The 26422-nt window shown below is 41.7% G+C and overlaps 1 protein-coding gene across 1 annotated transcript; it reads left to right on the top strand.

Annotated features, from left to right (window-relative positions):
- The first annotated feature begins 3335 nt into the window (after positions 1-3335).
- On the top strand, positions 3336-25903 carry SSU72 (SSU72 homolog, RNA polymerase II CTD phosphatase). The gene is made up of 5 exons (XM_054292173.1): positions 3336-3479; positions 9810-9953; positions 22324-22463; positions 23540-23658; positions 25273-25903. The coding sequence occupies exons 1-5, from the start codon at positions 3400-3402 to the stop codon at positions 25372-25374; spliced, it is 585 nt and encodes a 194-aa protein (XP_054148148.1). The 5' UTR covers positions 3336-3399; the 3' UTR covers positions 25375-25903.
- Positions 25904-26422: the final 519 nt, after the last annotated feature.

Consider the following 26422-nt stretch of genomic DNA (forward strand, 5'->3'; position numbering starts at 1 on the left):
CAAACAACTCGGGCTGAGCATTACTTGAAATTTAATATATCCACAAAGTAGTTACCTTCAGAGAGGTATTTAGTGAGGTAGTTTTTAGTACGTGTTGTTTGTATGTAGTTGACTGCTGTAACACAAAAAATTAATTTATTATCACTTAGGAACTGTGCACTTAAAGCAAAAAATAAAAAAGTAGGGGGAAGGCTCTTTTTAAAGGGACTGTCAGGTTCAGTGTGATCTGTTTGTGTAAATGTTTAGCACTGGTGAACGACCTGTTTGCTTTTCCTTGTGAAAGTCGTTTGTGGTAGAGGGTAAATATAGGAAATGTGTGGAATCCTTAATAATACCCAGTATTTGTACTGAACAAAATCCCTTCTTCCAGAACTTGAGAGTGGCTGAGGAGCTGAAGGTCTGAATTTCATCACCATTTTCCTTTGTTTGTTATTCCTGCCGTGTTTCATTCTCACCTGCAGCTGACTCCACCGAGCTTCTCTGTGTTTGTTACCTTGCTGGATTTAGGCACCTCACTGATGCCTCATTTTTGGGTTTTTATCCCTAAGGAGATGGACTGCTGGAAGAAAAGGCAATTTTGAAGAACATTAAGACAAATGTTGGTCTTTTAAAAGGTTTCAGGGTTTTTTTTGCTGTAGTCAGTTCAGCACAGGAGCGTTGGAGTGCCACTGATTTTGTGCATTTCTGTCACCTTTTGTCAAGCATTGTCACTGTTCTGTTCTTCATCTTGTCATGAATTGCCAGATGTGAAAACCAGCTGTATAAACAACGAGCCTTGTACCACCTTGGCATTGAACTTAATAAATTAAGAGGATGATGAAAAGAAATGAAAATCTCATAAATATTTAAAGGTTCAAGATCTTGCTTGACTCAAAGTGAGTCTGCCCAAACTGGTCATAATAATATTCCATTGCTTACTGTAAAATTATGACAGCATTAATGGGAAAAGAAGAGATTTACTCTCTGAATATTCCAATTTATTTACTAGAGGTTTGGATTATAGATAACTGGGTAATTCAGGTGGTAACACTGATGTAAGTCTGAGGAAATGGAAATTTAATTTACAGTTTGGAACGTGACTGTCTTCTGCAGGTAACAATGGATACCCTAAATAATAATAATAATAATAATAATAATAATAATAATAATAATGGTATAACCCTAATGGATGATGGAAAATACAAAAGAGAGGGAGAGGTTTTACATGGACAAGAATGGTGGCTGTGGGAGCTAGAAGTTCTGTGGTGATAATGGGGAAAAAATCCTCAGAAAGCACAAAGGGAAAAAAAATAGCAATGTGAGGGCAGAAAATATTTTTAGGAAGCACTGAGGAGAGAGTCCTGCCTCACTAGTGAAGTTCAGCTGAGCTGGGGAATAGATTTGTTCCTTTGATGTCCTGGTTCATCTCCTGTATTTCTCCTGCTCCATTACCTGCTCCTGCCATTGTAATAGTGCAAGGAGACCAAAACGGAAAAGGAAAAACATGACAAAAACCTCAGAGAAAAATGGGATTGAGCTGGGCTGAGCAAGGAGCACCATGATAATTTTGACCTGGATTCGAGAAAACAATGCTGAAACCAGCGTATTTCACCAGTCTGGTGAAATATTTGGGTAAATAACAAAAATAACTCCTAGTTTTGGCGTTCTAATTTGTGCAGCTTGCAGTAAAAGTGCCAGCATTTCCTCCTGGAATGCAGAATTCCATATTTCATCCTACCAGTGTTGGCAGTGTTGTGTTCGCTGTGGATCCCCCTGGGCACAGGGCTCATCCAGGGTGTCCAGCCCAATTCTCCTCCTCGGGATGACTCAATCCTGCATCCAAACCCTTCCCCCGGCATCCTCCCAGCCCCGCCGCGGCATTCGGCTGCCATCTAGCGCCAAACTGAGAGAGATTTGCCCTAAAAACCCGCTTTTCTGATGGGTTTTTTAATCCCACAGCCCGGAGAGGCAGCGGGATTCAGGGATTGGCGCGGAATGGCTGCGGGGTGGTGGGAGCGCTGGAGGCCTCATCGCTCTTTATGTGATAAAATCTTCTTAATGTTCAACCTTGAACCTCTCCTGAGGGAACTGAGGCTGTTCCCTGTCCTCCTGCCCCGGTTCCCTGGGAGAAATCCCGATCTTCTCTGGCCAGCCCCTCATGTCAGAAATCCTGATCGCCTCTGGCTGTCCCCCTCATGTCAGGAATGCCGATCCTCTCATGTCAGAAATCCTGATCCCCCTCACTGTCCCCTCATGTCAGGAATCCCGATCCCCTCATGTCAGAAATCCCAATCCCCCTCTGGCTGTCCCCTCATGTCAGAAATGCCGATCCCCTCACTGTCCCCCCATGTCAGGAATTCTGCAGAACCACAAGGTCCCCCCTGAGCCTCCTTTTCTCCAGGCTGAGCCCCTTTCCAGCTCCCTCAGCCTCTCCTGGGGTTCCAAACACTTCCCCAGCCCCGTTCCCTTCCCTGGATGAGGTGAAGGAGAAGCTTTACAACCATGGAACATCCCAAGCTAGAAGAAACCCACAAAGATCAGAGTCCAAGCCCCTCACCCTGCCCAGACACCCCAAAATCCCACCCTGTGCATCCCTGAGAGCGGCATCCAAACCCTCCTGGAGCTCTTGGGGCTGGGACCATTCCCTGAGGAGCCAGAACCCTCTGAGGGAAGAACATTTCCCAAAATCCAACCTAAACCTCTCTTAACACAGCTCCAGCCATTCCCGGGGTCCTGTCGCTGGTCCCCACAGAGTTCAGTGTCTGTCCCTGCTCTTCCCCTCACGAAGTTGTACATTGCAATGAGGCTGAACAAGCCCTCACGCTCCTCCTCCTCTGAGCACCAACACCTTATAAATACATCATTATCTATATCTTTATATCGATAACGCATCTACACAGCTCCAGCCAGTCCTGGGGTCCCATCCCTGGTCCCCACAGAGATCAGTGCCTGTCCCTCCTCTTCCCCTCACGAAGTTGAACATTGCAATGAGGCCAGCCGCCTCCAGGCTGAACAAGCCCTCACGCTCCTCCTCCTCCTCTGAGCACCAACACCTTATAAATACATCATTATCTATATATCGATATCACATCTATAAAAATATCATTTTTAAATATGTTATTTATCGCCCTCGGGGGTGAGGCGGCACAACGCTCTCCCTCCACGCTGCGCCCAACGCTTCCCACAGCTCGCCGGCAGCTCGCACTTCGCTCGCCCTCGCCCAGCACCCTCCGCTCCCTTCTCCCGGCACTCCCCTGCCGGCGGCCGCGGCCGCTCCGCCTCCCCCGCGCCGTGCCGCGGTTGGCCGCGCCGGGGCCCTGCTGACACGTCCCGTCCCCGCCCGCCGCGCTGCCGCCGCCATTTTGTGGAGCGGCGGCCGGGAGGGAGGGAGGCGCGGGCAGCCCCAGCGCCGTGCCCGCCATGCCGTCCGCGCCGCTCCGCGTGGCCGTGGTGTGCTCCAGCAACCAGAACCGCAGCATGGAGGCGCACAACATCCTCAGGTAACCGCTGCTGCCCGCCTCACCCTCCGTGCGGCCGGCGCTCCGCTGTCAGGGAGGCGCGGAGGGATGGGGCCGTGCTGTGGGGCCCGCGCCCGGCCCGGCCCGGCAGGCCCGTGGTTGCGGGGCAGCACTTTGCCTTCACCCTGCCTTCATCCCGTTTGTACCCGCTTTTCACCTCGCTGCCACCCGCTTTGTACGCCCTTTTCCACCCCCCTTTTATCCGCTTTTTACCCCGTTTTTACCTCGCCTGCTCCGCGCCCCGCTCCAGGCCGCGGTGGGGTCCCGGCCCTCCCTGACGGAGCTGTGGCCTCAGTGCGGGAACACGGGCCGGGCACTTGGGTGGAGCCGCGCCTGTGTCTCGCCGTGTGCGTGTGCAGACTTAAATGTTCCTTTTTTCCTGGGGTTCCCCCCCTTTTTTTTTTTTTTTTTAAATTCTTGAGTTCATCTGAAAGAGGCCCACAGGGAAGCCGGACAGGGACTCTTCGTCAAGAGCCGAAGTGATAGGCAAAGATGTAATAGGTACAGAGTGAAAGAGAGGAAATTTAGGTTAGATGTAAGGAATAATTTTTTTTTTAGTGTGGTGAGACGCTGGCCCAGGGAGATTGTGGCTGTCCCATCCCTGCAAGTGTCCAAGGCAAGGTTAGATGGGGCTTGGAGCATCCTGGGATGGTGGAAGGTGTCCCTGCCCATGGGTTGGATTTAAAGTCCATTCCCACCCTTTAACATTCTGTGAAAACTGAGCCACTCTGTGCCCTGAAAGGGAACCTTTTCCTCCCACAGGAGAACCAGAACATTCGGTTCAGAGTGCTAAATGTCTTTGAGATTATGTGTGTTAATCTGTTTAGCACTCCCAGGGCTCTCAGCTTGGCTGCAGAGGTGAGATGGGAGGCTTGGGACAGACAGATGGACAGGAGAGACCTGAATCTGCCTGAAATCGTGTCCCTAAATCTTCCCTTTGCCCTGCAGGAACATGATAAGGATGTTTATTTCATTATTAAAGTTATGCAAAAAAAAGCATTCACATTAGAAACACACGTTGATGGCATAGTAAGCGAAACAACTGTGTGTAAGCTGTGTGCTACATGCAAATAAAAATAAAAGCTTTGAAAGGAATAAATAATAGAAGCATTTGGTGTGGCAGCCATCTTACTGTGACAGCATTTCATGCACTTCACGCTCACTCTTGGCATCGGATGTTATCTGTGAAAACAGGACATTGTTTTTCCTCTAATAATGCTGGGACTGAGTTGGAATTGAAAGCTGAGTGTTTAGGACCAAGTTAAATTTACTTCTGATGTCTGGCCCTTTCCTTCCCCCGTGGTTTTGCAGAAATAAATCACTTCCTGTGTGACTTGTGCTTGCCAAACGTGGCAGGGTGATTTTTAAAAGTCTGTTCTCCCTCGAGATTGGAATTTTAAACAACAAAACCTTACTTAGAAAACGTTTCATTTTATCAACACCTTTTGTAGTTACAGCAGCAGTAGCATAAATGGCAAAGCAAAGGAAATAACAGCCAGTTTGCAGTAAACTTGAGGAAAATGTTGTGTTGGCTCCAAGCCAGGCTGCCTCACCCCTTCAGGGCAGTGTGTTGCAATGCAGTTGGAAAAAAACACATGATTAAAAGAGGAAGAAGCTGAGGAATTATGAAATTTTAAGGTATTTTGTTAGTGGATGACAAGACTTTAAAACAACACAAATTCTGTGTGCTGCTGGAAAACAAAGTCTGGGGTCCAGCATCCAGCCTGTTCTTGAATATTTTGTAATTAACCAGGTTTTAAACACTTTGTTCCAATTTTCCAGCAGAAGAAGCTGAGGAATTACAAAATTACAAAATTTTAAGGTATTTTGTTAGTGGATAGCAAGACTTTCAAAGACACAAATTCTGTGTGCTGCTGGAGAGCAAAGCCTGGGGTCCGGCGTGTGCTTGCGTATTTTGTAATTAACCAAGTTCTAAACACTTTGTTCCAATTTTGCAGCAGAAATGAGCCTGAAGGGCTGTCTGGAGTTGGTTGCTAGAGTCAGAGCCATCAGCACAGGGCGGAGGAAGCCGAGGGAGCAGGAGGAGCAGTCAGAAACCACGGCCCCTCCCTGGAGCTGTCAGTGCTGTGTGCCCCGCCCTGGGTCAGGTTTTGCTCACCCTGCATTATTTGATTTTCTGCCGGGGTGGGGTGAGGTGAGAGGCAGAGCAGGCCTGGCTGCTGTGAGCCATGCACAGCAATAACAAAAACATTCTCTGTTGCAAACACAGCTCCACAGCACAGCTGCTGGGACAGAATTAACCCTACCCCAGCCAAAACCAGCACGAATTCATCTTTTATTTTATATTTTGTCATGCAGACTCAGGCCATGGCTCTCCCTCAGAGGAGGAACACAGAAGGGTAAATCTCTTACAGCCAAACTTTTTAATTCAGCAATTTCCACATTTCTGTTTGTTTGGTTGTACCCTGATGGCTTTGGAAGGGAGTCACTGAGTTCAGGTTCTCTGTGTCACTTAGTGGCCATAAAAAGTTCTAAAATGCTGATACACTCTTCTGCCACGTATCCCTTGTTGTAGAAAACTAACTTTTAGGAAAATAAAAAGTATGAACATGAGGTCTTAGTGGCAGGGAAATTAAAATATTGCAACCTCTGTAGCAAAAACTTAATTCTCATATTGATGTTAAAATTTGTAGTTTGATATTGAGGTGCAAGAGAACTTAAATTGCACCAGAGCTGTTTCCAGGAGTTTTACTCACAGCTTCTCTCCTGTCAGCACCAAAATGCAGGGAAATACTGACATCTGTATTGCCTAGTGGAAGAAATCCTAAATTAATAACCCCCCCACCCCAAGAAGGAGATATTTTCACATTTTTGTATTAAAGCACACTTTTCATTTGCCATCTTAGTAGTGATAATGCAAATTACAAGTTGTTAGTATTCAGAATGAACAGTGCTTTAGTCCTGCTTGGTTTGGGGGTGGTTTTTTATATTGATTTTGTGGCATTAGATATTTTTTAAGTAGCCTACAGGGGTTGCTGGTTATTTTCCTGCTACCTCTTGTGGAAAGGGATGTGGTAAAATTAATAATTTTAATTTTAAAATTAATAATTTGTGCCCTGAAATCCTTCCCCACTCTGAGTGCAGTGGCACTGCAGGATTTATTACATTTGCTTTAATATTTAACAATATTTCCTGCAGCCATTGGAAAGGAACATACAATAAACTGAAAAGAAGATTGAATTAAATTCTATTTATTAAGAATGTGTGAGATCCACAAATAACAGTGAAATAAAAGAGAGGTGTGGACATAAGTTCATGTCTGAAGCTGCACAAATTATTATAATAATTTCCAGTGGTCCCAGTCAGTGCAGTCCAAGTTGGTTTTTGATTTCAGAATTATTCTCAGTGAGCTCTGAGATCTTTGGGGGAAATGCTCAGGGGTTCTTGGGTGGACTGAGGGCTGAGATCTGGGCACTGACCCACTCTGTCCTTAAATTGGAGTTTATCCACATCAGCCTTAATAGCATTAACAGAAACAACTCCCTGAAGTAAGGTCATTATTAACCTGGAAAGTTTAAGCTCCACATTTTCAGAAGACAGTCTGTTAGTCTGTCTTATTAAACTTTATTTTTTGTGCCCAAGCTCATTTTTCCCCCATTTTCTGGGTAATTTTACCAGGTCAAAACCAAAGCCATTGTCTTGTAGGAATTGTTCATTTTCACATTTTTCATTTCCACAAACACCTGATGATTCACTACACTGGATGTGTCCAGCTATTTAGTAAAAGCTGAATAATATTTAATAAAAGCTCCTGACTAATGGCTTTCTGCAGGTATTTTCCCTTTCCTGTGCCCCAGTTGTTGCAAGAAATGTTTTTAGAATATTTTATTGTACCTGGGGCATAAATTGTGTAAAAATTGACACCACCACTCACCAAGGTACAAAACATGAAATTCCATGTGAGGAACTCATATTCCAGCTATTCAGGAAAGTATTTTTAAATGGACCATGGGCCTTGGAAGCACATATTTTTGATGTGTTGAATGTCAAAAATTTCACATTTGTTTTATGCAAACTTCAGGGACTTTACAGCAATTAGAGGTGAAGGTTTAATGTGTGTGATCCAAGCAGAGCTGTTCCAAAGAGAAAGAAAATGAAGCCATAGAAGAAAAGATCAAATTGAAACATGAATTTTTTAGCACTGCAATTTCTTCTGTACATATTATGTCTCTCTCCACATCCAGCAGAATCAAAACTTGAATCTTCAAGTATTGCAGGGAAAATAAATGTACAGTGACTCATAACTGCACCAGTTCCATGTGATGGAGGGCTGGGAGGGACAGAAAATTGCACTTTTTTCCACTTGTATCCCTTCTCAGTCACCAGTCCTGCAGAAAGAAGCAAAAACCCTCGTGTATCTTGTGTGTTTACAGAAATAGGCACCTATAAATAAAAGTGTGGGGAACAGAAAAGGGAAGGGGGGCTGTGTGCCTGGAGGAGGAGCTGCAGGAATGAGGGGTTGGTGGTTTCAGAGCTGTGGTTGAGGCTGGGGCAGGAGGAGATCCCAGCCTGTGCCCAGAAGGGTTTGGGGTCACTCTGGGGACACCTTTGAAGGCAAACAGAGAATTTGGGGTTAGTGCTTTCTGAATTTCCCTGGATTTCTAAAATGCTGATACGCACTGCTGCCACATATCCCTTGTTGTAGAAAACTAACTTTTAGGAAATTAAAAAGTATGAACGTGAGGTCTTAGTGGCAGGGAAATTAAAATATTGCAACCTCTGTAGCAAAAACTTAATTCTCATATTGATGTTAAAATTTGTAGTTTGATACTGAGGTGCAAGCCTGGGGCCGGCTCTGGCACTGGGTCCTGTCTGCTCACTCCCCTCAGGGGGAAGCAGGAAAACCCTGCAGATTTGGGGTTCTTCTGGGGCTGTGGGGGTGTTCACCTGATTTTTGTTCTAACATTGCTCACTCCGTTCACTCTCTGCTAAAATCATTCAGGCTGAAATTGAGTCCTTAAAAAAACAGATTAACTCCTGCTCTGGCTGTTTTGAGTTCTGTTGCCATTACAGACCGAAATGGTGATAGCAGCACTAATTTACCATGTCACTGTGTCCTTTAGACCACCAGAAAATCTCTTTTTTGTCCCATTATTCCGTAGATTGCTGTATTTTTTAAATACTTTTTATTTTTATATACTTTATATAATGCTATTTTTAAAATACTTTAAATAACAACACTAATTTACCTTGTCACTTTGCCCATTAGACCACCAGAAAATCTCTTTTTCGTCCCATTATTCCACAGATTGCTGTATTTTTAAAATACTTTATATTTTTTATATACTTTATATAATACTATTTCTAAATACTTTAAATAACAACACTATTTTACCATGTCTCTGTATCCTTTAGACCACCAGAAAATCTCTGTTTTGTCCCATTATCCCACAGATTGCTGTATTTTTAAATACTCTATTTTTAAAATACTTTATATTTTTTATATACTATTTTTTAAATACTTTAAGTAACAACACTAATTTACCTTTGTCCATTAGACCACCAGAAAATCTCTTTTTTGTCCCATTATTTAATAGACTGCCATATTTTTTAATATTACTGAAGGAGGTATTGAGGTTTGAGTATTTCTGTTAATCAGCAAGAAGATTTTGGCATTGCTCCTAAAGACAAGCAGGTTCCTGCCTCTTTTTAAATAATAAACAAGTAGTTGTTCAGAAGAATGGAATGAAGTAATTTCTGGTTTAGCCAAGAGTTTCAGAGAGCAGCCAGCACAACATCATGTAAAGGTGATTGCGCTGCATGGATTTGGGCAGGCACACAAATGTTTGTCCTGAGCTAATTAAATTGCACTTTGGGCAACAAAGTGAGAAGAATAATTCAGTCAGGCCAGGAGTCTCAGCAGGACACTTCAGTATTGATGAGCAGTGCAGTTATTTATTTGTATCAAGAGAAAACCATCTTTGTGTTGTCATGAGTGCAGAAGGGGTTTGGGGCAAATGCAGGATGCAGAAGGAAGCACAAAAGGAAAACACAAAAAGAAAGCACAAAAGGAAAGCAGAAATGACATTTACAAATAGCTCTGTGCCATAATTGTAAGAAAATTGCTGTCAGATAGAGGTGCTTCCCTTGAAATGTGTGTGAGTTTAGATTGTGACTGCAAGGAAAATAAAAATACACATTGGGAACTTCAGGCAGTTTGGCTGCTCAAATGCTGCTGGCTAAGAGGTGCTTTTAAAAGGTGTTTTTAAAATTCATTTTCATGTTCTTCAGCACTTTAATTTCCAATTGCATGCAGTCTCATTGTCTCCTCCCCCTCCTTGTGTCTTTCAGCAAACGAGGGTTCAGCGTGCGATCCTTTGGCACAGGGACTCACGTGAAACTGCCAGGACCAGCCCCGGACAAGCCCAATGTTTATGACTTCAAAACAACTTATGATCAGATGTACAATGATCTGCTTAGGAAAGACAAAGAACTGTATCCCTGTGGCATGGCCTCTTTAAAAAATCCACTGTGCTTCATCCTTGAAAGGTGTAATTCATTATTTGCCATTAAGAATCTCTTAGAGTTGCTTGGCTGCAGAACTTTAAATGATTTTAAGTTTATAGGAGGTTTTTTTTTTTTTAACAGTGGGCCTCTAATGCTCCCTTGTAAATTGTTACACACATCCCAAATGCTCTTTTGTAGTGTGTTACCATGTTTAGCTCTTGAGTGAACACATCAGTACCCTCAGATTGTGCATTGCCTCCCCTGCACTGTGGATCCTGCTCAGTGCAAGGACTGTCCCGAGGTTGGATGTGGGAAGAGCGACCACCTCGACTTTAATGTTGTATTTAGCTCAGACAAAGTGCCAGGTAAGGCTTACAGAATATTTCTCTGGGAGAGAGGATGCCTTTCATTAAAGAGCTCACCCTTCTCACTGAGGATTTTGTGATATGTGATTTGCTCTGTGCACTGAGGGAACATAACTCTGTAGTTGGTTATAAAGAATGGCCAGAGGAGGGCCCAGTGACATTTAATCCTGGAGAGCAAAGGTGATCAGGGTTAGGCACACTGCTAAAAATGTCCCAGCTGCATTATTTTAAAGTACCTGTCTTTAAAGTTGATTTTTTTTAATAAGAAAACCCACAAACAGAACTTGGGGAACTCATTCTAGATGTTTTTTCAACAAGGATCCTTTTTTTTTAAAAGTTCAAAATGTAGGTTGTAGTCTTAATATATCACATGTGATGTGCTGGTTTATTTGATATTTTTTATTTGATTTTTTTTATCCCTCTGCCTATAGAGAAAAGGAAAATCTTGCAAACCCATCTTAATGAGGTATGCCATATCCATGTCCTGATTAAAAGAACTGCTTAAAAGAAAATCCCTCGAACTGAGAATTAATTTTAACAAGCACCAAGGACTTGAGATTTCCTTTTTGAATTCTTCACTGCTGCTGTGCTGAATATGCAGCACTTGAGAAAAACCAAAACAACAGGAAGCCAACCTGTTCCCCCCTCTCAGCAGGATTTGGAGTCACCACTGTGGTTCTGCTCCATGCCTTGCTGTGTTCCCCAGATATATTTGCAGTAACAGTTAAACCTTTTCTCAGGATAAAGGAGCTTTAAACAAAAGCCACTGCAAGGGAAATAGGGCACCAGCAAATGCCTCTGTGACTTTGCTTTTTTGATTCTCAGATAATTTAAGGTTTTCAGATGAAGACTGGCAGCACAGAAAGCAGCTCCATTTCCAGAAGTGGGTTTTGAGGGTAAAGATTTTAACCAAAACCAGACCTGCTCTCATCAGCGAGTTGTGAAGTAGATTTTTGTGTTGGGTGAGCATAACTTCAGAGAGGGGCTGGGAATTACCTGTGGGCTGGGAGTGTGGTTGGGATGGGGGTACAAAAGGAGGGGGGTTCCATATGATTGAGCTGATTATTCTGTTTCCCAGCCTTGCTTTCATCATCTGTACTCTGAAATTTTGAGTCTTGCTGCCAACACTCTGCTTGTTCCCATATCCCAGTGAGGGGACACCTGAGCTTGTTCCATATCCCAGTGAGGGCACACCTGAGCCTTTTCCCAAATCCCAGTGAGGAGACACCTGAGCCTTTTCCATGTCCCAGTGAGGGGACACCTGAGCCTTTTCCCAAATCCCAGTGAGGAGACACCTGAGCTTGTTCCATATCCCAGTGAGGGCACACCTGAGCCTTTTCCATGTCCCAGTGAGGGGACACCTGAGCTTGTTCCTATATCCCAGTGTGGGCACACCTGAGCTTGTTCCCATGTCCCAGTGAGGGAACACCTGAGCTTGTTCCATGTCCCAGTGAGGGGACACCTGAGCCTTTTCCATGTCCCAGTGAGGGGACACCTGAGCTTGTTCCATATCCCAGTGAGGGCACACCTGAGCCTTTTCCATGTCCCAGTGAGAGCACACCTGAGCTTGTTCCATGTCCCAGTGAGGGGACACCTGAGCCTTTTCCATGTCCCAGTGAGAGCACACCTGAGCTTGTTCCATATCCCAGTGAGGGGACACCTGAGCCTTTTCCATGTCCCAGTGAGGGCACACCTGAGCCTTTTCCATGTCCCAGTGAGGGCACACCTGAGCTTGTTCCATGTCCCATTGAGGGGACACCTGAGCTTGTTCCTATATCCCAGTGAGGGGACACCTGAGCTTGTTCCATGTCCCATTGAGGGCACACCTGAGCTTGTTCCATATCCCAGTGAGGGAACACCTGAGCCTTTTCCCAAATCCCAGTGAGGGGACACCTGAGCTTGTTCCATGTCCCAGTGAGGGGACACCTGAGCTTGTTCCATGTCCCAGTGAGGGCACACCTGAGCTTGTTCCCAAATCCCAGTGAGGGGACACCTGAGCTTGTTCCCAAATCCCAGTGAGGGGACACCTGAGCCTTTTCCATGTCCCAGTGTGGGCACACCTGAGCTTGTTCCCATGTCCCAGTGAGGGGACACCTGAGCCTTTTCCATGTCCCAGTGTGGGCACACCTGAGCTTGTTCCCATGTCCCAGTGAGGGGACACCTGAGCTTGTTCCATATCCCAGTGAGGGGACACCTGAGCTTGTTCCCATGTCCCAGTGAGGGGACACCTGAGCTTGTTCCATGTCCCAGTGAGGGGACACCTGAGCTTGTTCCATATCCCAGTGAGGGGACACCTGAGCTTGTTCCTATATCCCAGTGAGGGGACACCTGAGCTTGTTCCTATATCCCAGTGTGGGCACACCTGAGCTTGTTCCCATGTCCCAGTGAGGGCACACCTGAGCTTGTTCCATGTCCCAGTGAGGGCACACCTGAGGTCTGAGTGCTCTCCTTGCTCAGTGCCACTGTGGCTGTGAGGGAACATCCTCTGCCCAAATAAACAACCCCAGCTGCAGAAAGCTCCAACCAAAAATGAGCTGCTGGACCTCACCCAGAACAAGGTTAGAGAGAAGAGATCACTGAACCTCTACTGTTCACTTTGAGGAGGGGGAACAATTAAAAACCCACTCTGCAGACATTAAAAGCACCTTCATTGCAGTTAATTAGTGAAATTAGAGCACAGGCTCTCATACCTTGAAGGCATATGTTGAATTTCACAGCCCAGGAATAGGGGATTAATGGAGCCAGGAATACAGATTCAGTTGAGTAGGTGGTTACAGTAGATCTAAAATGGAAGCACTTCAAAGCATTTTAAGATGTGGCAGTTAAAACTTGGAGTTAAAATAAGTGTCAGCGTTTCCCATTGAGTGTTTAGAATGTAGCATTGAAATTCCCTGAGCCCCAGTCGAGGACTGCCCCAAAACCATTTAGCAACTCTCTGAATGTTGGTTTTTAAAACATTCATCTGTTATTTCTAGGACAAAAATAGAGAATTCTGCTCCTGGTTTGAGGGTCTGTAGTTCTCATCCACCACCTTGTATGTAACATTTAAATTCCCTGAGCCCCAGTTGAGGACTGCCCCAAAACCATTTAACAATGTTCTGGATGTTGCTTTTTAAAACATTCATCTGTTATTTCTAGGACAATAGAGAATTCTGCTCCTGGTTTGGGGGTTTGTAGTTCTCATCCACCACCTTGTATGTAGAATTTAAATTCTCTGAGCCCAAATCAAGGACTGCCCCAAAACCATTTAACAATGTTCTGAATATTGCTTTTTAAAACATTCATCTGTTATTTCTAGGACAATAGAGAATTCTGCTCCTGGTTTGGGGGTTTGTAGTTCTCATCCACCACCTTGTATGTAGAATTTAAATTCTCTGAGCCCAAATCAAGGACTGCCCCAAAACCATTTAACAATGTTCTGAATATTGCTTTTTAAAACATTCCTCTGTTATTTCTAGGACAACAATAGAGAATTCTGCTCCTGGTTTGAGGGAGGCACAGCCATGGTCTGTAGTTCTCATCCACCACCTTGTATGTAGAATTTCAATTCCCTGAGCCCCAGTTGAGGACTGCCCCAAAACCATTTAACTTTCTGAATGTTGCTTTTTAAAACATTCCTCTGTTATTTCTAGGACAAAAATAGAGAATTCTGCTCCTGGTTTGACGGTTTGTCGTTCCCATCCACCACCTTGTATTTGCATATGTAACCCACCTTCCCCACATCAGGATTATTTGTCCTTACCATTGTTTGCCCCTTAAAATTCTCTGAAGGGGTTTGAGGACTTAATTCTAATTCTGTGGTGGTGACCTTAAAGCTGAAGCAAAAATAGAGCAAAAATTGCTGCTGAGCTTTGCCTTCAAGTGAAGGCAGAAACTAGTCAAGAGTGAAACTTGCTAAACAGTTTAAATTGAAACTCAGTTTAAATCTTCATCAGCAGTTGATGTTGTGCCCAGGGATAGGAGCTGTTCAAGTGGAAATTTGGCCAAAATTCTGCAGGAATTGCTCCTGGGTTCTTTAGCAATGTGAGGAACTCCATGGCTGGTTTCTTTCCTCAGCACTGCTGTGTCTGTGACCCTCCCATTAAAGATGATTTTCACAGATTGGGGAATTTTTAATTAGGATTTCTAGGCAGCCTGCACTTACCCTGCAATCTTGGCCTCCTACTCTGCTCCTGACATTTTTTACCTCCTCTCTTAATTTGTCCTCCCTGACTTCAGACAGGATTCCTGTTTTAGCTCCTTAGCTCCATGAGGTTATAAAATTTTGGGGAGGGTGGAAAACATGTCCTGAAGAAGTCCCTAAAGCTGCTTCAGTTAGGAGGAAAATTCCAGAAATGAAGAAGAACTCTGTGCCTCTCCCTTGAAGACATTGATTCTTTTCTGCCAAAAAAACCCCAAAAAGTTGTGCTGATCTTGGTGCTGGGATCTGGCTTTAACTCTGAGCTCCTGTTGAACTTGGATGCCCATGTGATATTTTATGTGTAGCTCAGTCTTGAGGAGTAACTGACCTAAATTCTGCTTCAGGTAAGCTCTTCATGCATGTCTTTATATCTGACATTTTCATCTGCTTTTTCTTCATGGGTTTGAACTGATGAGCACTTGTCAGCCTCTCTCCTGGGGGCTGTCTCTGGAAGCCACTTTGGAATGTTTCATTTAGATCTGTTGAGGGATTTTTTTCTAATTTTTTTTTGGTTGAATTTGGGTATTTTCTTTTTTTTTTTTTTTGAAGCCTAACCTTGCAAGGACTAAGAAATCATGGCCTGGGTGTCAGTGGCAAAACTTCTTCCAAAAACAGAGCAGTACAAGTCTCATTTTCTTTCTCACCATGTCTTACAAAGCTCTTCAGTGCTCCTGGAAATAGAGAGAAGGGATGAGGGTGGAAAGAAGTGTTTAAACTGGATTTAACAGGCTTCTGAGAGGCACATTTCTGCAAATCAACATGCTGCATCCCAATCCCTTTTTCTCCATGAAGGGTTGTAAAATGCTTCACAAAATCTTGGTCCTTTCAAAGGCAACAAATTTTCAGCACTTCTTCATCTGCCTTCTGATCACACTGCCTTTAATCTTGGCTTCATTCACATTAAAAAGGAAATACATCAAAATATTAAAAATATATGAGCTGGATATTTATTATTTAAATACTGTTTGAGCTATGGGACATGGCAGAAACTCCAGACTCAGATCTAACAGCAAATGCTTTTCAACAACATGAAACACCCTCTGCCATCCTGGCTGTTCTGGGTGCTCTGAAAGGTTTATTCCTTATCCAAGGTGAGTCCCAGATGTGCTCTGAGGAATTCTGATCCAGTCTGAGGCTGATGATTTTTGTAAAATCCATTCAGAGCTGCAGTGATTTCATTCTTTGGCACTTTCATCCCAGTTTGAGGGAGGGGAGTGAGGTGACAGTCGGTGCTTCTTGCCTTGAAGTTCCCTCCCATGAACACAAAACTTCTGTGCCAGCATTAGGGATGCTTATACTTCTCTTTTCTTTATTCCAAACCAATTCCCATTTTCATTTCCAGTGTAATTCCTTAAACTGCCATTGATTGCAGGCAGGAATGTTCCCTGCACACCTCAGCCAGCGTGCTGCATTCTCTGCAGCCTCCTGTGCCAAGTGGCCCTGCTGGCTCTTCATTGTACTCTCAAGTTTCCCAAATGTGCTCAATTAAATGGTTTTTAATCGATTTAAGGTTTGTGCTTTGCTCTCTCTGAGGTACCTTCAGCTGGAACTGGAAATTCTGAGTTTCCCAGCACAGGGGTGGCAGCACCAGGGACAGTTTGGAAATGCTGGGGCAGTTTCATCCATCCTTTCCCTCAGATTTCTCCTCAAAACACTTCCTCCCTCCCAGTCCTGCATCTGCTGCTCCTCTCTGGATCCTGGCCCAGCTTCCCAGAGCTGAGGGAGCAGCCCCAGGTCCTGTGTGAGCCCTGAGCCCTTCCCTCACCTGCTGCAGCAGTGACATCTCCCTGTCACTGCCAGGTATCAAACTCTGGATCCCAGCAATCCAAACCAAACTCTTGAATGCAGCAGTGACATCTCCCTGTCACTGCCAGGTGACCAAACACTGGATTCCAGCAATCCAAAGCAAACTCCTCTTGAATTTCCACTTGGATGAGGTGCAGGCTCAGCTGTTTGATGGCACAGACACAGTGCCACATCCTCCAGTCATCTTGTCACCCTCCAGTGCATCTGTGACATCCCTTCTCCACTCTTTGTCCCTGTCTCGGCCATTACTCCTCTCTTTTCCCTCTGGCAGCTGGACCTGTCCATTCTCACCCCAAATAAATTCTTCAGCACTGATCAGTTCTTCAGCACTGATCAGTTCTTCAGCACTGATCAATTCTTCAGCACTGATCAATTCTTGTCTGGCATTTGAGCTCAGGGCTAAACTCAAGGTATTTTCTGCCTTCACTGATGTGTGGGACAGACCCCTCAGCTTTGGGCTGGGCTGCCACGTGGTTATTTATATTTGTGGTTATTTATATTTATGGTGATTTATATTTGGAGCAGCTCTTGGAACAGTTGGATTTCTCCTTGCAGCTCATGGATTACAGTGCTGGGTGCTTGTCCTTCACTAGGAAAAGCAATGCAGGATTTGTGCAGCTCATTCATGCAGGCACAAATGGTGCAGAAATGTCCTGGAGCCCAGCTTGGCATCTTCCTGATCCTTTTGGATGGCTTGTTTTAGAATCCCACACTGGTTTGGGTTGGAAGGGACCTTAAAGCTGATCCTGTGCCATGGACAGGGACATCTTCCACTGTGCCAGGTTGTTCCATGCTCCATCCAGCCTGGCCTGGAACAGCTCCAGGGCAGCCACAGCTTCTCTGGGCACCCTGAGCAGGGCCTCCCCACCCTCACAGGGAGGAACTTTTCCTAATATCCCCCCTCACCCTGCTCTGTTTGCATTTGAATCCAATAGAATGGTTCAGCATTAAGAGTTTATCAAGTCAAGGACCAGCAAAAGACTTGTGAACAATCTCTGGTTTGTTCTAAACTACCCAGCTTCAATTCCAAAGGACAGGCATTGTATTAGGAATTTTTTCTTAATATCCCACTTTACCCTGCTCTGTTTCTACTTGAATCCAGTAGAATGATTCAACTTAAGACTTTATTAATTTAGGGACCAACAGAAGTTGTGAACAATCTCTGATTTGTTCTAAACTGCTCAGTTTCAATTCCAAAGGACAGGCATTGTATTAGGAATTTTTTCTTAATATCCCATCTTATCTTGCTCTGTTTCCATTTGAATCCAATAGAATGGTTCAGCTTAAGACTTTATCAAGTTTAAGAACAGCAGAAGACTTGTGCAAATCTGTGGTTTATTCTAAACTGCAGTTTCCATTCCAAAGGACAAGCATTGCATTAGGAATTTTTTTCCTAATATCCCACCTTACCCTGCTCTTTTTCCATTTGAATCCAATAGAATGGTTCAGCATTAAGACTTTATCAAGTCAGGGACCAGCAAAAGACTTATGAACAATCTCTGATTTATTCTAAATACCCAGTTTCAGTTCCAAAGGGCAGGCATTGAATTAGGAATTTTTTCTTAATATCCCACCTTACCCTGCTCTGTTTCTGCTTGAATCCAATACAATGGTTCAGCTTTAAGACTTTATCAAGTTAGGGACCAGCAAAAGACTTGTGAACAATCTCTGGTTTGTTCTAAACTGTCCAGCTTCCACTCCAAAGGACAGGCATTATATTAGGAATTTTTTCCTGATTTCTGCTCTGTTTCCATTTGAATCCAATAGAATGGTTCAGCACTAAGACTTTATTAATTGAAGGACCAACAAAAGACTTGTGAATTTTCTCTGGTGTGTTCCACACTGCCCAGTTTCCATTCCCAAGCCCAGGCAGTGTGTTCCTGGGTGTGGAGTGAAGGCAGCACTGCAGCCATACCCACTGTGCCTGGAAAGTGGAATTGTGGTGCCTGTGCCCATTCCAGGCCTTCATTCCCTCCAAAAGGAGCTGGTTCTGAAGGTGGAAGATGCTTGGGCAGCCTCACCCCCCTCACACATTTCACTTAAGGAAATACCAAGTTCTAGACAAAGTTTAACACAAGGGTTTTCTGTTTATAATGCAGATACTAAAAAATAAATAAGGATAATAGGGAAAAGAGACTCGTGCTCTGGTGAGAAGCACTCTGCTCTGCTCTGCTTTTCCCAAAGAAGAAATGCAATGTTTGAGGAAATAATCAGATTTATTTGAAGATGTAGAAGCTTTGGGTGCCAGCCATTACTTTAAAGATTATTTTTTTCCCCTAAAATGGGTGTGTACATTTTAGCAAGTATCATTTGCCCAGTTAGGTTTAATAAATTGTCTTTTATATTTCCAGGAATGTTCTGGGTTGGAAGGAACCTTAAACATCCCATTCCACCCCTGTGCATGGCAGGAACAGCTGGCACAGACCAGGATGCCCAGAGCTTCACCCAGAGCCCTTGGACCTTCAGGGGATGGGAGTTTTAAATCTATAGAATTAATAGATTAATCTATTAATTAATTAATAGAATTAATTTCTGTGCCCCAACACTTCCAGCTCAAATCACTTCTGAGCTTCAGCCTCACATGGGAGTTAAAAGGAAATACCTGGATCAGTAAGATCATTTTTCTTTTATCATACAGGATAGAGAATTGAATCTCTTGGCCATCTCTAGCTGGGTGCTCATGGCTAAAAGTGATTTTTGGGTCAGTGACAAATAATTATAAATTTGGAGGGGTGAGGGAGGGATGTTTACCCACATGTCTGGAGCAGGGACCCATCCATTGGATGGTAAAATGCATTTCTGGTTCCATGACAGGAATTTTAAATTTGGGCAGCAAAAGCAGTGAAAACTTTAGGGATTTAGCTAAACACATTTTAATTTTTTTTAATAAATCTTCACCACTAGTATGGGATAACCTTAACTCAAAGGAGAGAATGCACGATCACTAACAAAAATTCTCCATGAGAATGAACAACAATGCTGTGCCTGTTGGAAAAACCCAATTTTGTGCTGCAACATCTCCTTTTTATATCAAACCTTTCCACTGCTGAGTCTTCTGTCTAAATTCCATCACACTCTGGGCCTGTTTATAGGTGAAATTAAAGGTGAAATCTGAATTGGACTCTGTAAAAATGTGGTGGATTTACTCTGCCAAGAGTTTGCAGTAGGTGAAGGGAAATGTGGGCAAGTTCTGGTGTCCTCAGCATGGCAGGGCTACAAAATGCACAGAAAATCAGGGGAAAGCCCAGAAAATCAGGGGAAATTCGGTCCTGAAAAGAGAGCAGGGATGCACAGGACAGGGAGAATGGAATTAAAATCTGTTGGGAGCAAAGCAGAGCCTGACTTAAGTGACCCAACACCTGCCAGTGGTGTGGAAACTATTCATAAATTGTATTTGCATTTACCTGAGCTCCCAAAGAGCAAAAAATTGGATTATTTATTATTCCTTAGAATAATAGATTTAATAAATAATAAATTTAATTGATAACACATTTTAGAATAATAAATAAATAAATTTATTGCTAATTTAATAAATAATAAATAATAAATAATAAATTTAATAAAAAGAAATTCCTTGGAATAATAAGAATGTGCAGAGCCTTCCTGCACATCAGTAATGTGCCCACCCCCTTCCTGGCTTTTTCCAGGTAAAAAAGATCCCAGGCAACCAAATAGGAAATCCATAAATCTTCCCTGCTTCTCTCAGTCTCCTTTTATAGGCAGATGGACCCTTGGAAAAAAATAAAAACTAAAAACTGAAAAATAGCTGGAAGTTGGCAGCAGAGAGCTGGGCTGGGAACAGAAATCTTGTGTGGGTTTGGGAATGTGCGTAATTCTGTCTCCAGGCTCACTCAGGAGAGCGAGGGGACAGATGCCAGCAACATTTTATCCTAGAAAGGGAAAAAAGAGAACCCAAAGAAGTGTGTGGGATGTTGTGGATTTTATTTTTTCCCCCCTTTTGAGCTGCAGTGATGTAAAAATGAGTGCAGAGCACAGGGAGGGCTCCCCTCCCAACTGAGCAGGCAGATGTTGGCATCTTGGGGAAGTGGCAGATATTCTGGAGATGGGATTTGGGAAATTCTGTCATTTTCCTGCTCTGCAAATAACCAGGAGTCTGACATGGCTCCATCCAAGTGGTTTTTATTTTATTTTCTTTTCCCAAACATGACAAAGCCCAGGAAAATTCCCAGGGGTGCTGGTGTGCAGTTCCTGCTTTGGGCTGTAAAGGACAATTCCTTAAGAAAATAAGGAAAAAAAGAGTAAAAAAAGCTTGGGAATGATGTGGAGAAAAGCAATGCAGCAGAAATCAGCTAATTGACAAGATTTAATTGTGATAAACATCCCAGCACTCAGTTTGTGGTGCAAAATTGAAATTACACAGAGCTGAAGTGCAGTGAGGCAGACACACAGAGGAACTGAAGCCCAGATCACTCTTACACATTGCTACAAATACTGGAAATTGTTTTTTTCACAAATACTGGGAATTGTTTTATTCTCAGAATTATCTCAAGAAATTACAGGCTGTTATCTTTACTGTTACATTGGTAAAAATAATCTCAGATGGTTAAAAATACAGCTGAAAAAGAAGAATATAAAGTCAGGCAGAGCTGCATCCCCTTCCAGGCTTTCTCAATCCAAATTTTCCTGATTTCCAGAGGTCAGGCTAATTGTCAAGATTTAATTGTGATGAACATCCCAGCACTCAGTTTGTGGTGTAAAATTGAAATTGCACAGAGCTAAAGTGCAGTGAGGCAGACACACAGAGGAATCTATTTCCAACATGAAGTAGACTCTTGTAGGTAGAAAATTTGAATAGAAATTAAACATTTGAAGGATTTGAGAGCTTTGGAGGGTGTTTGCTTGGACAGGAGCTCTGAGCACACAGGTGCACATCTGGGCAGCAGAATTTGAGCTCCTGATAAAAGGAAGGCAGGAAATTCTTTGTCACAAAAATAGTAGGAATGTTTTCTGAAAAGAAATACCTGTCTGTCACTTTTTCAGCAAGGAAATAATCCCTGATGACCTCTTACATATTGCTGCAAATACTGGGAATTGTTTTATTCTCAGAATTATCTCAAGAAATTACAGGCTGTTATCTTTACTGTTACGTTGTAAAAATAATCTCAGATGGTTAAAAATACAGCTGAAAAAGAAGAATAAGTCAGGCAGAGCTGCATCCCCTTCCAGGCTTTCTCAATCCAAATTTTCCTGGTATTCCAAATTTTCCCCTCAAACTTTCCCTTCAGAGCTGTTTGGTTTCACTCCAGCCAGCAGATTTATGTGACAGTCAAGCCTGGAGTGCTCCCAATGGAAGTGCAATCCCACAAAGGTGGAAAACGGTGGGATCAGAGAGCCCTGCCTGAAAAAAGGGCTCCGGGATGTAAAATCAGAGCCTCAAGGTGACAGCAGCAGCATAAATTTAGCTCCAAGCAGCATCACAGATTCCTTTCACACAGTGATGAGGCTCTGACAGGCACAAAATCTGTTTTTCTTCATTCCTCCCCATTTATGCAGCTCAGGATATTTTTGTGGGATGTGATTCTGTGCTTGCTTTGGCTTCCTTTGGAGTTTCAGTTGCAGAAATTCACATTTCCAGGTAGGGCTTTGTGCCTGAAACACCTCGGGGTGGCCTTTGAAGAGTGAGGAGGGATGTAGGACATCCTGCTCACAAAACAGCACAGAAATTTTTTTTAAAAAGTCTTAAATTTCTTAGAAAAAAAGGTTGGGGGGTCACATATTTATGGATATAAAAATAATTTCCCAAGCAAAATTCTGAGAGCCTTTTAAAGCTGTAAAAAGCAGCTGCAAGATGGAAGTCACACCTTAGGAATTTCTTTAGTGGTCACTGATTTTTAGGTTTGCAAACAAAATATTTTATTTGAAATAAATATTTCAAAATATTATTTAAAATTATTCATTTATAAATTAATAATTGACCTTGTGGTGCTCATTTGCTCCAAACCATGACTTTCCTTCAAGTAAAGATACTTAACTCAAGCAACTTCAGATACACACAGAATGGAATTTTACACATGTTGGACAGAAATAAGAGAATCAAGCCACGACCAGAAAGATTCCAGAACTGCAAAGACGTTTTTGATTTGATCCTAACGTGTGAAGAAAGAGTCTATGATCAAGTAGTAGAAGGTAAGGAGATTAAACTGATAAATCAAATTAATTTTGGGGTTTTTTCCCTCGATAAAATCTGTGAACCTCCAGGAGCTGCAGTTCTTGGTGGAGATTTATTCACAGAGGGGAGCACCCGTCCCCAAAAGGTGCTGGAATTCCACGTTTGGTTTGGAAATGCTCGTGGATCTCAAAAACTGAACAAATTGGGGATGAGCTGATGGAAAAACAAATGTGAGCTGCGTTCCCTGCAGGATTCCCAACCAGTTCATCCCATTAAACACCTCCTGGGCAGTGGAGTGAAGCACAGACAGCAATTAATTAATGTTAACGAGAGGGTTTAATTATTGCAGTGCTGGACACGTGGGGAGTGACCCCCCAAAGATGTGTAAAAAATCACAAACTCCTATGTTGTCAAAATCCACCTCTTGTTTTTTGAAATAAAAGGGATTATTAAGGCAATAATATATAAAATACATTTTATATTAAAATATAATATAATATATAATATATAATGTATAATGTATAATATATAATATATAATATATTATATATAATATATAAAATATATGTAAAGTAGTATAATATATATGTAAAATATAATACAACATATAATATATACTATAATATATGAAATATAATATAACTGTGATATAGAATATAATATATAAAATACAATATATAATATAATATAAATTATAATATATAAAGTATAATATAGAATATAGCATAAAGTATAGTACATTAAGGTATATTATAAAATATATGTTTTAAAATAGATATCAAAAATATATGTTTCTAACTTAAGATTATTTTATTTTTATAAAATAAAATAATAATAAAATAATATATGATTAAAATTAATTCGAATATTTATACAAATATATTGAATAAATATGTAATATATAATATTAAAATAATAATTAATTATTAATTATTAATTTATTATTGAGAAAATATGCAGTAAGTTATAAAAAATACTTCGGAATATTTAAATGTCACAACACCTATGTATCTTTAAAAATCCTGTTACTTTTTTGTGTAAGGTATGACCCCATTTCACCCCAGTTTTTGCTGCTGTGCTTTGTTTTATCCAGATTTAAACTCCAGGGAGCAGGAGACGTGTCAGCCCGTGCACGTCATCAACGTGGACATCCAGGACAACCACGAGGAGGCCACGCTGGGGGCTTTCCTCATCTGTGAGCTCTGCCAGTGTGTGAGTACAGCAAAATCACCAGTCTGGGGCTGCCATGGATGGCCTGGGCTTGCTGCTCCACAAAACCCCTGCATTTGCAGTTATTCCAATAAAATCCACGTTAAAATGTGAATTTCCACATTCTCCTGGCTTGCGTTTGTGGAATTCCCTGATGAAGGGAGGAATGATGAAGCTGATTCCAATCCTGGAGCTGCCATTAATTGCCTTTTCTTACTGCTCCAGAAAACCCCTGCATTTGCAGTTATTCCATTAAAATCCACGTTAAAATGTGAATTTCCACATTCTCCTGGCTTGGATTTGTGGGGTTCCCTGATGAAGGGAGGAATGATGAATCTGACTCCAATCCTGGGGCTGCCATTGCCTTTTCTTACTGCTCCACAAAACCCCTGCATTTTCCAGTTATTCCATTCAAATCCATGTCAAAATGTGAATTTCCACATTCTCCTGGCTTGTGTTTGTGGGCTTCCCAAACAAAGGCAGGAGTGATGAATCTGACTCCAATCCTGGGGCTGCCATTGCCTGTGCTTGCTGCTCCACAAAACCCCTGCATTTGCAGTTAATCCATTCAAATCCACATTAAAATGTGAATTTCCACATTCTCCTGGCTTGGATTTGTAGGGTTCTCAGATACAAACCAGGAGATTGTGGAAATGATGAATCTGACTCCAATCTTGGGGCTGCCATGAATTTCCTTTTCTTGCTGCTCCAGAAAACCCTTGCATTTTGCAGTCGTTTGTAAAATCCATGTCAAAATGCAAATTTCCACATTCTCCTGGCTTGTGCTTGTGGGGTTTCCAGACTTCAGGACTTCACTGCTGCTCAGTAAAATTCTCATTCCATTCAGAGACTGGACAGCTGTAGAGTGGACAGTAATATTCACCTGAAAAACCTGAAAAACATGTCTGGTCATTTGGGAATCTCAGTAAAATCAGAATATCAGAGCCTTTGGGAATCTCAGTAAAATCAGAATATCAGAATCTTTGGGAATGATCAATAGAAACTGAATATTGGTGCCTTTGGGAATGATCAATAAAATCAGAATATCTGTCCTTGGGAATCTCAGTAAAATCAGAATATCTGTGCCTTTGGGAATGATCAGTAGAAACTGAATATCTGTTCAATAAAAACAGAATGTTTGATCATTTGGAATGATCAATAAAACCAGAATATCTGTGCCTTTGGGAATGATCAATAAAAATAGAATATCTGTGCCTTTGGGAATCTCAATAAAATCAGAATATCTGTTCTATAAAACCAGAATATCTTCTATAAAAACAGAATGTCTGATCATTTGGGAATGATCAATAAAATCAGAATATCTGTGCCTTTGGGAATCTCAATAAAAACCAGGATCTCTGTGCCTTTGGGAATCTCAGTAAAATCAGAATTTCTGTGCCTTTGGGAATGATCAATAAAATCCAAGTATCTGTGCCTTTGGGAATCTCAACAAAATCAGAAATTTGGGAATTCTGGGATCTCAGTAAAGTTCAGTAAAGCCCATTGGGTGCAGCCTGCCCAGTGAGATTTCCCAGCAAACCCAAAAATGGAATTATTGGAGTTTTGTAGCCATCCAACCCTTGGATTTTGCTTGCTCAGACTTTTTTTCTCCTGCAGATCCAGCACACAGAAGACATGGAGAATGAAATAGATGAGCTGTTACAGGAATTTGAAGAGAAAAGTGGAAGGACTTTTCTTCATACTGTCTGCTTTTATTAAAGCACCTCTGTCTCTTAGGCCTTAACCCAGATGAGGGGAGCATGTGTTTCAAGTTCTGATTATACTGTATTTTGGAAAATGAATATTGACCTTTTTTTGTTTGTTTGTTTGTTTAAAAACTCCTTTTCAGTGTCTTTTTTTTGGTTTTTTTTTCAGGTATTCTGTCACAGGTAGGCAGAGATACTGGTTGGGCTTGTACATATAAAATTAAAAGTATACACAAAAGCCACCTATTTAAAAATTCAAATCAAGTTTTTTCTTTAAATCCTACTTTAATTATTACAAGTAGGTTTTTAATTATAAAGAGAATGTTTCTTGAATATAAGTTTATAATGTATTTTTCCAGCCTTTGGATTTATTTGATTTATTATATTTCAGTTGTGCTTTTTTTTTTTTATTTTATTTTATTTCAATGTGACAGAATGGCTGAACTCCGTGAGAAAGTGAATGGAACAATGGAAAAACTGAATATCTGTATATTATTAGCTATAAAGTTGGAAGCGTCAAATAAAAATGAAAAAACCTTTAAGTTTGTCTGGTTTCAGAATAGAAACTGAGGAATTGTGGCTCTTCTTTTTGGGGTAAAATATGGAATATTTGAGTGAGAATGAGACTGTGAGGCTTCAACTGGATTTAGGGAATTGGGGGCAAACTCCTGACAATAGAAATAATTTAAATTTGTGATTGGGTGGGATCACAATAATAGTGATTATTATTACAATTAATCACAATAATTAATTGTGATATATAATGTATAAATACATATAATATATAAAAATATTTTAATTTTAAATTATTTTAATTTCTATAATTTATATGTATGATATATAATTTATATATTATTCAATATATAATATAAATATACAGTATATAAATTTATAATATATAAATATATTGCTATATATTATCTAAATATATAATATATATAATTTTTCACTATTATTAAATTTGTTTCATATATAATATATAATAAATATATTAATATATAAAATAGATGTTATATCTATTATATATTAATATATGTTAGAATTATAGTAATAGAAAAATA

This window comes from Melozone crissalis, unplaced genomic scaffold (genome assembly GCF_028551555.1).
Source record: "Melozone crissalis strain CALT ecotype California unplaced genomic scaffold, PUWL_Pcris_2 ptg000107l_1, whole genome shotgun sequence".
NCBI lineage: Eukaryota > Metazoa > Chordata > Aves > Passeriformes > Passerellidae > Melozone > Melozone crissalis.

Coding starts and splice junctions, on each gene's coding strand:
- SSU72 (XM_054292173.1), top strand. CDS start 3,400: ATGCCGTCCGCGCCGCTCCGCGTGGCCGTGGTGTGCTCCAGCAACCAG. Junction 3,480..9,809: donor GAGGCGCACAACATCCTCAG/GTAACCGCTGCT, acceptor TGTGTCTTTCAG/CAAACGAGGGTTCAGCGTGC. Junction 22,464..23,539: donor CTATGATCAAGTAGTAGAAG/GTAAGGAGATTA, acceptor TGTTTTATCCAG/ATTTAAACTCCAGGGAGCAG.